This window comes from Gobio gobio (assembly GCF_949357685.1).
Source record: "Gobio gobio genome assembly, chromosome: 14".
NCBI classification, from domain to species: domain Eukaryota; kingdom Metazoa; phylum Chordata; class Actinopteri; order Cypriniformes; family Gobionidae; genus Gobio; species Gobio gobio.
The window spans coordinates 47,607,073-47,620,083 of NC_137107.1; the positions used below are offsets into that span (position 1 = coordinate 47,607,073).

Here is a 13,011-nt window from a genome sequence, read left to right on the forward strand (position 1 = left end):
GTTTTCCGCCAGTGGAGGCGCTCGAGCAAACGAAGCAATGACACACATCCGAATCCAGAAGAAGAAGAACAAAAACAAAAACATTAGAAGTGTAACACAGCCGTTCATTCTGCTCTAAATCTGATGTTTTAACACTGTGAGTACATTCATTTATAATTTATTAGGACAAATCTAAATCCAAACGACTAAACGAGTCGGTTCATTTAATGAATCACTCAGAAATGAACCGAATGATGTTTTTCATTACGCTCGAGAAACGTAAACTCGTTACTGACTGTTTTTCACATTATCATTTGTCAAGATTATGAGTTGTGTTTTCATTTTATGTAAAACCAATCAAACAAAACGTTTTTTTAGTGCATGTAATCATATCTAATGTAAGAGCAACGTGTATGTCAGCTGGAGGAGTTGAATTGTTTCTGTTGTTTCATCAAAACACTTAAAGCTGGATAATTGAGAGTGATTGTGAGTGTGATGATCATCTGCTAAATGAGCAACAGCGACCACAATTCACACCTTCAGTCAGTGAAGCCGCTCCCACAGCCGTTCATGAGAGTTTAAATGCTGGGAATATTCCCATCTTCCCACAGAAGAAGAAGAAGAAGCAAGCAGGAGGAATTACTCCAGGAAAAACTACAGACATACTATTGTAAAGATGGAGTTTAAGGAAGAACCCTGCAGAATAAAAGATGAAGAGATAGAGGAACAAATAGGTTGGTGTTTTCCTTCATTCTCTTTAATGACGGATGAGTAGGACCTCAACAAACTATTATTTTGATGATTGATTAATCTATTGATTTTTTTTTTGCCCCATATTAGTTTTCTTTAAATACGATGTACTATTAAATGAATTATTTGATACAGTGCACTTATTGTGTGCATCATAGGCGTAATTTACGGGTGGGACATGTCCCCACCACTTTTTGCCATGCTTGATATTGTCCCCACCACTTTTTAAAAGTAATTGAAAAATAGATTGCGGAAGGTCTGTATTAAAGCAAAAGCACAATCAACAAATCGTCATTCTTCATAATCTAATTAATTCATTCTAACACATTTTTCCGCCGGTCAGAAGCTTTTCAACGTCCTCAACGATGAATATTAAATCTCGTTGTGAAGCTATCGCGAGACACGCAATATGTAGGGCTGTGCTCAGAATATCGATACAACGATACATCGTCATGAACTCCTGACGATGTCATTTAGAACTCTAGAAAGGAGCATTTTGATAAATATATGCACCATATTACATATTCATTATAATTTTTAATGTTGTTTTTCAATATTTCATGCATGTTTGAATGAATCTGGCAAGTTTTTATGACAGACACCATTTAAATGTTTATATTTCAAAAATGAAATGGAGTAGAAATATGATGTAATTTGTAAATTTAATATTATAACTTTATTATTTAAAAAAACATCATTGAGTGTAATTTAAGTGTTTGTACAAATCAGTTCATTTTTACCTTTAATATTATAGTAGGCTATAGGGCTGTCAATCTTCCTCCATTATCCCATTCGAATTTCATTCATTAGTTTTTTTTATTCGAATATTAAATGCTCAAATTTGACTTATTAATATTTACTATGTATCTATATATATATATATATATATATATATATATATATATATATATATATATATATATATATATATATATATATATATATATATATATATATATATATATATATATATATATATTATAAAGATGATTGCAGATGATTTAAATAGCTCTATTTGAAAAGAATCAATCGTTCTATAATAATTGGGGTGGTTTTGTTGGGGAGAGAATCTACATAGATAATAATAAACAAATTACAAGCATAAATAAATACAATAGAAGAAATACACAATTGAAATAAGCAGTGCTTTATGTTTTTCAGGTGAATTAACAGTATTCAGGTCAGTGGTGGAATGTAACAAAGTACAAATACTTTGTTAATTTACTTAAAGGGTTAGTTCACCCAAAAATGAAAATTCTGTCATTAAAGGGTTAGTTCACCCAAAAATGAAAATTCTGTCATTAATTACTCACCCTCATGTCGTTCGACACCCGTAAGACCTCCGTTCATATTCGGAACACAAATGAAGATATTTTAGTTGAAAGCTGATGGCTGAGAAAGGCTTCACACAGGCCTCCATTGGCATTCAGTACATTGACACTTCCAAGATCCATGAAAGGCACTTAAAACGTCGTTACAAAGTCTATCTCACCACAGTGGCTCTACAATAATCATACAATGCGACGACAATAGTTTTTGTGCGCAAAAAAAAATCAAAATAACACCTTTATCCAACTTGTTCTCGACTTCCGTGTATGCCTCCACGACGCATGCGCGAGAATATGACGCAGATCCGGCGTTCGGACATATGACCCAGAAGCGATTTGTTTACGAGCAGAGGAAGACGCGCGTGTCTAAGCTGTTGGATTCTACATTGATCGTGCTTTAGGTCTCGGCGTAGTGCTCAAAATGGAGCTTAAGTGTGTATTTCATCGATTCCCGAACACCGGCGCTACGTCATATTCTCGCGCATGCGTCGTGGAGGCGCACACGGAAGACAAGAACAAGTTGGATAAAGGTGTTATTTTGATTTTTTTTTGCGCACAAAAACTATTGTCGTCGCATTGTATGATTATTGTAGAGCCACTGTGGTGAGATAGACTTTGTAACGACGTTTTAAGTGCCTTTCATGGATCTTGGAAGTGTCAATGTACTGAATGCCAATGGAGGCCTGTGTGAAGCCTTTCTCAGCCATCAGCTTTCAACTAAAATATCTTCATTTGTGTTCCGAATATGAACGGAGGTCTTACGGGTGTCCAACGACATGAGGGTGAGTAATTAATGACAGAATTTTCATTTTTGGGTGAACTAACCCTTTAATTACTCACCCTCATGTCGTTCGACACCTGTAAGACCTCCGTTCATCTTCGGAACACAAATGAATATATTTTTGTGTAAAGCTGATGGCTGAGAAAGGCTTCACACAGGCCTCCATTGGCATTCAGTACATTTACATTCACAAGACCCATAAAAGGCACTTAAAACGTCGTTACAAAGTCCATCTCACCACAGTGACTCTACAATAATTTTACGATGCGACGACAATAGTTTTTGTGCGCAAAAATAAATAAAAATAACAACTTTATTCAACCTCTTCTTGTCTTCCATGTGTGCCTCCACGACGCATGTGCGAGAATATGACGTAGCGCCGTGGTTCGGGAATCCATGAAATGCACACTTAAGCCCCATTTTGAGCACTACGCCGAGACCTAAAGCACGATCAATGTAGAATTCAACAGCTTAGACACACGCGTCTTCCTCTGCTTGTAAACAAATCGCTTCTGGGTCATGTGTCCGAACGGCGGATCTGCGTAATATTCTCGCGCATGCGTCGTGGAGGCACACACGGAAGACAAGAACAAGTTTGATAAAGGCGTTATTTTAATTTTTTTTTGCGCACAAAAACTATTATTCACTCTCTGACAGCAGAGGGCGCTGACATAACAGCAGAAATGCAGCAGTTTCTCCGGTAATCGCTGGTAAACAAAACAGTTTTCTGTATTCGCTACGGTGATCATCACATAACTATAACAAATACTTAATACTTAAAGACTTAAGGCTATTCATTTTCAAACTTAAACATTTTATATTTTAATCTGGACTAAATCACATGCCCTAGAAATTGTTTGAATATGTTCTGATTGTTATTCAGTCACACACTTTACAACAAGGCTCCATTATTTAACATTAATTCATTCATTAACAAGCTGACAATGAAAAATACTTCTAAAACGTGTATTAATCTTAGTTAAATGTAAATTTCAGCATTTAATAACACATTATTAATATCAAAAGTTGTAACTGTATTATTTAACGAACCCGAGCTTACACTGACTAACAGTTGCTTTTTTAACTAACATTATCAAAGAAGAATAACTGTAAAAATTTAGCTATTCGCACTTTGTTGATGTTAATGCATTAACTAGTGAGACCTTGTTGTAAAGTGTTACCTATTGTTCTTCATAATTCTTTAGCTCTTTAATCTGTTTTAAATATATGTTTACTTTATACATTTTTGTGTTTTGCTTTATTATATTTAAATGTTTGGTTCTTTTGTTATAAGAAAGTTATTAAACCTGTTATAGTATGACAACACTTTTTTGCAACAAATTTCACTATCGTGATAATACCGTATACCGTGATAAAAGTTTCAGCAATTAATCGCAACATGAAAATTTGATACCGGCACATGCCTACCTGTAGCCTTGATTCCTGTTCTTATTATACGAGTGTTTGCATGTCACGACAGCTGCAGATAAAGTCACAATAATCTCGCAGATCAAACTTGTCAGTACATCTACATGGACAAGGTCAACTCTGACCAATAAGAGGACAGTTTTACTCACATGTGACTTGCATAAACACATTTTAATACGCCTGTTTGAAAGGTTGCCTTGTGAAAGCGAACCAAAACAAGAAGAAACTGCAACATTGTAACCAATTAAGTCCTTGTTTCGGAACAAAACAAACTTCATATCTGTGGTGAACTATTCCTTTGTCTCTACTTTGACACTAGATCTCAGACGCTGTTGTTGGGGTAACAGTTTAGGACCCAGGACCAGTTGTGAAAAATGAAGACCAAGAGTCAGGAGTGTAATTAATTTATAGAAAAATTTACTGAAGAATAGTTTGCAGTTTCATCAGCAGAAGCCAGCTTCAAATTTCACAAGGAGTTCATAGGCCGCACTCCCTCAAACAGCCAACCCGCCTCCGCCAATTGTACATACAATTTCTGAACAGTTATACTGTTTTCAAGGTCTAACAACGTCATTACTGCCTTGTGGATTGTTCTGATTGGCTCAGAGAAAATGGACAGTCTTGGTAAATTTCCACACATTGTCAGTTAATCAGATTCACGTCTCCATATATCGCTTGCCCAGAACAACAAGTCCACTCGTCTCTTAGGATGCCTGTAGTCCACATCCAATACTGATCTGTAACACCGAATACTGCGACATACACAATAGGGGTGGGAAACTTAAGGCACTTAACGATTCGATCCGATTCTGGGAGTAACAATCCAATTCCCAAAACGATTCTTAACATAGATTTTTGGTAACTAATTATCCTGCTGTGCAAATACATGAACTTTACATTTTAACCAAAATTGGAGCTAATATGTGTTTTGTTTTTATTTAGAATATCAGTTTGACAGTATTGCCATATTAAAAATGATTATGAAGATTTCTTTCAATACTTTTATTTTATTAACAAAGTTATATTCAAGATTAACAAGCTCTGAATGAAACATGGTAAGCCATACAATTGCAAAGAACAATCATTAAGAATTAAAAATTGTCACACTTAGTTGTAAATTGAGAACTGTTTAGTTTCTTTAGAACATTTTAACAAAAAATGTCTTTAAAAGCAAACAAAAAAAAAAGTTTACTTTGGTTAGAGCCACAAAAAAATCTTTAAAACATAGGCTAATGCAGAAGAAAATCAACTTTAGCGCTCGCTGAGAAGCCAAATTCAGTGTGTGCGCATAACATCTCACATGAGAGAACTTGCCGAGCTGCAACAGTCATGTTAGAGACATTTAACGAATCACTCACCAAAAAGTCTTTGTTCAGAATTTTCCATTTGTTTGAAACATTGTGCAGTAGCTCAGCAATATTCCATAAGTCATTCCAAAAATTATGCCACTGATGTTGGTAGGTTTATGTCCCGGCCACCGCATCAGAGACATAGGAGTGTTATTAATCATTAATGGCAAGGAAAGCGCCTTATAACCTACTTGAGCACCACTTTGTATTTTGGCTCAGAATTTCGTTTGTTGGAAATATGAACTTAATTTAGAAATGCTTTTGAAATTTAAAACTTTGCATTTAATAGGCAAAATACATTTACATTTACATTTACATTTATGCATTTGGCAGACGCTTTTATCCAAGGCGACTTACATTGCATTCAAGGTACACATTTTACATATTTGTTAGTTCTTGCTTTCCCTGGGAATCGAACCCATGACCTTGGCGTTGCTAGCGCCATGCTCTACTGTTTGAGCTACAGGAAAGCTACACTAAATACATTTTTGAAATGGAGAGGCAGCCGCAGCGAGCGCAGACACAGCGGCCAGAGAAGTGGAGGAGTGACTGCTGTAAGGCTTTTGTGCAAAACTGCGGAAAAACTGCATAAAACGTGCAGGTGTTGAACCCTCTCACCGGGAAAAGTGTCCCCACGGGTGCGCCGCCCCTGAGCAGGTCGTAGTTTGTCCATTTTATCTTAAACAAAGGCAATTCTGTTTGGCCGGTGACCACCCGCACAGTGGTGAAGTGGCCCTTTGAATTGAACGCAGAATTGATTCTTCTGAATTTTTGAGAATCGATTCTGAATCGTTGGATAACGAATCGCGATGCATCGATGCATCAACCTTTTCTCCCAACCCTAATACACAGATACACAGTCTCTCCAAGGTTGGAGTTAGTTGAGCTCTGGTCCAAACCAGAGAAAGTTTACCAAAACATACTGCCGACCTAAACGAACAATCCCTGTTACAGCATTCCTGTCGAGTTCGAGGTGTGTGATGCCTCCAAAATCCAAACACATGACATGTTCTGAAATCAAGTGTTTTCGTGAAACATCACACACCACCAGGACAGACCATCGGTCACCACTCAGACACCAAATACAAACTTTAGAAAATATAAAGGAAGAAACAATCATTGGTCCTATTGATTAATCAAAATAATAACGGGAAATAATCATTAAAATCATAATAATTATATAGGAGGATGAATATTGATTGAGGCTTTGATTATGAATTTAAGTAGGATATATATGTGTGTATATACATCATTATATTGAAGCGGCGGTAGATTTCAGAATCTTTCACTGTGAAAGCTTTCTCCATTAGACTAGGAACTGGTTAATTGTTTGCCCCTGGATAAATGAGAGTGATGGTAAGTTTGATGATCATCTGCTAAATGAGCAATGACCACAATTCACACCTTCAGTCAGTGAAGCCGCTCCCACAGCCCTTCATGAGAGTTTAAATGCAGGGAATATTCCCATCTTCCCACAGGAGAAGAAGAAGCAAGCAGGAGGAATTACTCCAGGAGAAACTACAGACATACTATTGTAAAGATGGAGTTTAAGGAAGAACCCTGCAGAATAAAAGATGAAGAGATAGAGGAACAAATAGGTTGGTGTTTTCCTTCATTCTCTTTAATGAGGAAAAATAAGATGAAAACTTTGATAATTTGGGTCTCACTGGATTTCTTTTCATTAACATGTTTTTTAGACGTGACCGAAGTGAATGAAGACAAAAGGCATCAGTTTCAAAAGAAGATCGAAAATGAAGATGGAAACACAATCGTTTCACAGACTGAAAAAAAAAAATTCACCCAAAAGCGAGCTGGAAAATCTGGAGTCAAAGGATCTTTCACCTGCTCTCAGTGTGGAAAGAGTTTCAGAAAAAAATCAAACCTTAAGACACACATGAGGATTCACACTGGAGAAAAACCGTTCACATGCTCTCAGTGTGGAAAGAGTTTCAATCAGAAAAACACTCTCGAAGATCATCTGCGCCATCACTCTGGAGTGAGATCATTCAGCTGTGATCAGTGTGAGAAAACGTATGTTGTGGCATCAGACTTAAGAAGACACCTTAAAGTTCATACTGGTGTGAAGCCTCATGTTTGTTCTGTTTGTGGAAAGAGTTTTTCACTACTGAGCTCTTTAAAACAGCATGAGAGTGTTCATAATGGTGTGAAACCTTATGTGTGCCTTGACTGTGTGAAGACCTTCACTTCATCCAGTGCCTTAAAAATACACCAGAGAGTTCACACTGGAGAGAAACCGTACAAGTGCTCTTCATGTGGGCAGAGATTCACCAAATTATGTCATCTACGGACTCATGAGAAAAAGTGTTGCAGAATGAAAGATGAAGAGACAGAGGATCAAACAGGTTGGTGTTTTCCTTCATTCTCTTTTACCCCTTTTCCACCAAGGCAGTTTGGGTGCTGGTTCGGAGCCAGAGCCTAGTTTCAAATCGGTTCTTTGTCTTTCCACACCCAAAGCACCAGCTCAGAACCAGGAAAAGTGGTTCTTAAGTAGCACCAAAACATTGTGTCAGGGGCTGGGGGCGGGGTCAACAAGACGAACACAAACTTGAGATCCGCTATTTTTTAAATAGCAGCTAATCGAGCTAATAGCTGCTAGATTGTAATCTCAGTCTATGCAAATTATGGCAAGCTGCACGAATGCGCTGGATTCACTCTGTTTTGATGCCGACGTAGGATCGTAAAGCCATGTGCATCAATAGTAACGCAACGTCCGCCATTGTTGATGGAAGGCTTGTTCGAGATGCATCGGTGCTGTGCAGACCGATCGCTGTATGACAACAAGTACAGCGAGAGCATACGACTCCTTATGCTTTTGAATCGCACTTGCTGTGTTTTGATATCATACACTGATCGTCTGCGCAGCGCCGATGCATCTCGAACAACAGTGACATAGGACCTGGCTCTGTGGAGAGGCAAACTGGTTCTTAAAAGGCTCGTCAGTCGAACCAACTCTGAACTGGCACTAGCACTGGCTCCGAACTAGCACCTGGTTCATTCTGGTGGAAAAGGGGTATTTAATGACTGATGAGGAACATTAAGATGAAACTTTGATCATTTGGAGCTCCTTGAATTTCTTTTTCTATTTTTTTTTTTTAGACGTGATGGAAGTGAATGAAGACAAAAAGCATCAGCTTCAAAAGAAGATAAAAAATGAAGATGGAGACCCAATCGTTTCACAGACTGAAAAGTATTTTACCCAAAAACAAGCTGGAAAATCTGCAGTCAAAGGATCTTTCACCTGCTCTCAGTGTGGAAAGAGTTTCAGACAAAAATCAAGCCTTAAGACACACATGAGGATTCACACTGGAGAGAAACCGTTCACATGCTCTCAGTGTGAAAAGAGTTTCGCTCACAAAAACTCTCTCAAAGTTCATCTGCTCTTTCACTCTGGAGTGAGATCATTCAGCTGTGATCAGTGTGAGAAAACATTTGTTGTGGAAACAAACTTAAGAAGACACCTTACAGTTCATTCTGGTGTGAAGCCTCACGTTTGTTCCTTTTGTGGAAGTAGTTTTTCACTATTGCAGTATTTAAAACTGCATGAGAGTGTTCATACTGGTGTGAGAACTTTTAAGTGTTTTGACTGTGAGAAGACCTTCAGGTCATCCAGTGCCTTTATAATACACCAGAGAGTTCACACTGGAGAGAAACCGTACAAGTGCTCTCACTGTGGGAAGAGATTCACCCAATTATATAATAAACAGACTCATGAGAAAAAGCATTGCAGAATGAAAGATAAAGCGACAGAGGAACGAACAGGTTGGTGTTTTCCTTCATTCTTTTTTACCCCTTTTTCACCAAGGCAGTTTGGGTGCTGGTTCGGAGCCAGAGCCTAGTTTCAAATCGGTTCTTTGTCTTTCCACACTAGAGGATGACATGGGAGTGGATTTTCACTCCTGTCCCGTCCCACTCCCATAGAAAGAAATCTTGTCCCGTCCCACTCCCAGACCAAAGTTTAAAAAATAATCCCATCCCATCCCATCCCGCTCCTGGTAAATTGACTCCCACTCCCATCCCGCTCCTGTTTAAACTGACTCCCGCTCCTGTACCGCTCCCATATATTTTTTTCTTCAATTAGTGTTTAGTTAATACATAGAATTTGATTTAATCTGCTCTCCATCCTGTTTTAGACCAGCTGCTGAGCCCCTGTTTCTAGATTTTCTCCAGAAAATGGAAGACAGCAAATAAAAGAAAAACAGTACATAGTTCACACCATGTCTACAATAGTTTAATAAACCCAAACAGCACATAAAGCTGCATTTTACTCATTTATTGTTGAGTAAACAATACATTTATAGTTTACATTTATAGTTTTTTTTTAATGACATGTTAACGATTTTCATCAATTATGCTCTTGCATAATGAGTCCATCTTAGTTATATGTTGCTGTGTAGGAACAAAAGTGCATCTACATTTTCTGGATTGAGGGTAGAAGGGTCTGAGATCTTGGCTGCACATGCGAGCAATTTTGTCGGTCAGACGAGACTTGACACCTGACGGCAATTTTCGCTTGATGAACGAAGCGATGCTTGGCTGATTCTTTCCCGAATTTGCCTTGCAAGTGTGCCTCTTCAGACCGCTCGTCCCTGAATCACTTGCGTACTTGACTAAGACTAAGCATGTCTTACAAGCAGCGTACATCGTGCTATCACCGTCACATTCTACTCTCATAAACTTAATTAATATTTCAGACTTTCCAACCAGTTCTGTGAACTTAATAGACATGTCATTACTTCTGACTTTGAGCTGTAAATCATTTTTTGCCACATCGAATTCTCCGCGGCTGTTAGCTCCCTCCATCACTGCTCTTTGAATTCCGGCGGGAAGCCGTGACAAAAAGCACTGATGGCTTCTGGGACGGCTGGGTCGTGTAGTTATTTTTTAATTGCGTTACATTGTAGGCGTATTAAAAGGAAACTACAAAATGGTGCATTTACTTTTTTCTTTTTTTGTCGTCTTTGCTATTGGTTGATTCCCGCTCCCGTCTGCTCCCGTTAACCATTTATCCTGTACCGTCCAAATCCCGTGATTAATAGCAAAGATGACTCCCATCCTGCAGGAATCCCACGGGAATCCCGTGACCCGTGGGATTCCCGAAAAAATGTCAGCCTCTATTCCACACCCAAAGCACCAGCTCAGAACCAGGAAAAGTGGTTCTTAAGTAGCACCAAAACATTGCTGGTCTAGAAGTAAGAACTGCTTGCGTCAGGGGCTGGGGATTGGGTTACCGTGACCAACAAGACAAACACAAACTTGGCAGCTAATGGAGCTAAAACCTGCTGCTCGATTGTAATCTCAGTCTATACTAATTATGGCAAGCTGCATGAATGTGTTGGATTCTGTTTTGATGCCGACGTAGGATCGTAAAGCCATGTGCATCAATAGTAACGCAACGTCCGCCATTGTTGATGGAAGGCTTGTTCGAGATGCATCGGTGCTGTGCAGACCGATCGCTGTATGACAACAAGTACAGCGAGAGCATACGACTCCTTATGCTTTTGAATCGCAATTGCTGTGGATATCATGCGCTGATTGGTCTGCGCAGCGCCAATGCATCTCGAACAAGCCTGGCGTGTTTGTGTTTTGCGTTGCTGAGAAAGAGGAGACGTACACAGTGACATAAGACCTGACTCTGTGGAAAGGCAAACCTGTTCTTAGAAGGCTCGTCAGTCGAACCAACTCTGAACTGGCACTAGTACTGGCTCTGAACTAGCACCCGGTTCATTCTGGTAGAAAAGGGGTATTTAATGACTGATGAACATTAAGATGAAACTTTGATAATTTGGAGCTCCTTAAATTCCTTTTTCAATTTTTTATTTTATTTTTTTTAGACGTGATGGAAGTGAATGAAGACAAAAGGCATCAGTTTCAAAAGAAGATAGAAAATGAAGATGGAGACACAATCGTTTCACAGACTGAAAAGTATTTTACCCAAAAGCAAGCTGGAAAATCTGGAGTCAAAGGATCTTTAACCTGCTCTCAGTGTGGAAAGAGTTTCAGTCAAAAATCAAACCTTAAGGCGCACATGAGGATTCACACTGGAGAGAAACCATTCACCTGCTCTGAGTGTGGAAAGAGTTTCACTCAGAAGAAAAACTTAGATATGCACGTTCGAATTCACACTGGAGAGAAACCGTTCACATGCTCTCAGTGTGGAAAGAGTTTCACTCAGAAAAACAATCTCAAAGTTCATCTGCGCCATCACTCTGGAGTAGGGGTGGCACAGTTCACAAAACCCACAGTTCGGTTCGTATCACAGTTTTAGGGTCACGGTTCCTATGGTTGTTTTTTCTTTTAATTGTTAACACTCCAGAAATGTACCTCAGCATATGATATATAGCTTAATTATCCACAATTTAGAATACAGTATTTAAAAAAAATATATATATAATGTAGAAGTTGTTTCCTAACTGGCTGTCTCCTGCTTGCGCTGTCTACCTATTGGCGTAACATTTATGTTAATTTTGATCAGAACTATGCTATGTGGCTGACCTGATTAAAATGAAAAGTAACAAATTTCACCATGAAATCACGTAGTGAAGTGTTCCATGTGTTTCACAATCACCCTGACATCCAGCTCTGTGAAAAAATAATAAAATACACGAAAACACAACACTGCCAGAAGTTTTTGCCTGTTTAAATTATTAAAGGTCCTATGGCATGGTATTTTTCTATTATTTTATAATGTTTCCTGAGGTGTACTTATATTGTTAGTATGAATTTTTTTTTTTTACATAAAAAAATGTCAATTTAGAAATAAAAGGCATTTTTTCTGTACTGTTATTACCCCTCTGGCTGAATGCCCTGTTTCAAGGGGCGTGTCTGCTGTGAGACTTCAGTGAAAACGCCCACTGTTGTGATTGGCTGACATCTTTGCATTTGAAATGAGTGTTAGATTATGTTGTGGAGGGGCTGGGGTTTAGCAAGGCACTGCATGCATGAGAGAGAAAGACTGACTTGGCACTCATGAACCATGAAGAGCTGGAGGAAATTTTATTGTACTGAGTTGTTGAGAGCGCTGTGCTGTTAGCGTGAGCTTATTTGTAGCTGAGAGTTCTGAATAAACAGTTCCAGTCACATTGACTCTGTCTTCTTTCACCTTCCACAGTAAGAGCTTCGCTGTGCTGCATAACAGCGTCATTCATTATAACGGCAGTTTGGGCAAGTGTGCAGATTCACTCGCCACGTGTGATTGACAGCTCCGGACATCATAAAGAGTGTTCTTTGTTCATGAAGCTTCGAAGCGTTATTGATCAGCGAACCGCTGAATCGACTCACTGATTCATAACGCTTCGAAGCTTCATGATGCCTTGTTTTGAAATCGGTCATCACTATAGAAGTCGTTATTTAGTTTTTTTTTGCGCACAAAAAGTAT

General features: G+C 38.6%; 1 protein-coding gene across 1 annotated transcript; it reads left to right on the forward strand.

Annotated features, from left to right (window-relative positions):
- Window positions 1-7: 7 nt before the first annotated feature.
- Window positions 8-12,709, forward strand: LOC307136814 (uncharacterized protein). The gene is made up of 6 exons (XM_079834112.1): window positions 8-136; window positions 591-713; window positions 7,094-7,213; window positions 7,313-7,978; window positions 8,733-9,395; window positions 11,468-12,709. The coding sequence occupies exons 2-6, from the start codon at window positions 656-658 to the stop codon at window positions 11,899-11,901; spliced, it is 1,941 nt and encodes a 646-aa protein (XP_079690238.1). The 5' UTR covers window positions 8-136; window positions 591-655; the 3' UTR covers window positions 11,902-12,709.
- Window positions 12,710-13,011: the final 302 nt, after the last annotated feature.

Coding starts and splice junctions, on each gene's coding strand:
- LOC307136814 (XM_079834112.1), top strand. CDS start 656: ATGGAGTTTAAGGAAGAACCCTGCAGAATAAAAGATGAAGAGATAGAG. Junction 7,214..7,312: donor AGAGATAGAGGAACAAATAG/GTTGGTGTTTTC, acceptor CATGTTTTTTAG/ACGTGACCGAAGTGAATGAA. Junction 9,396..11,467: donor AGCGACAGAGGAACGAACAG/GTTGGTGTTTTC, acceptor TATTTTTTTTAG/ACGTGATGGAAGTGAATGAA.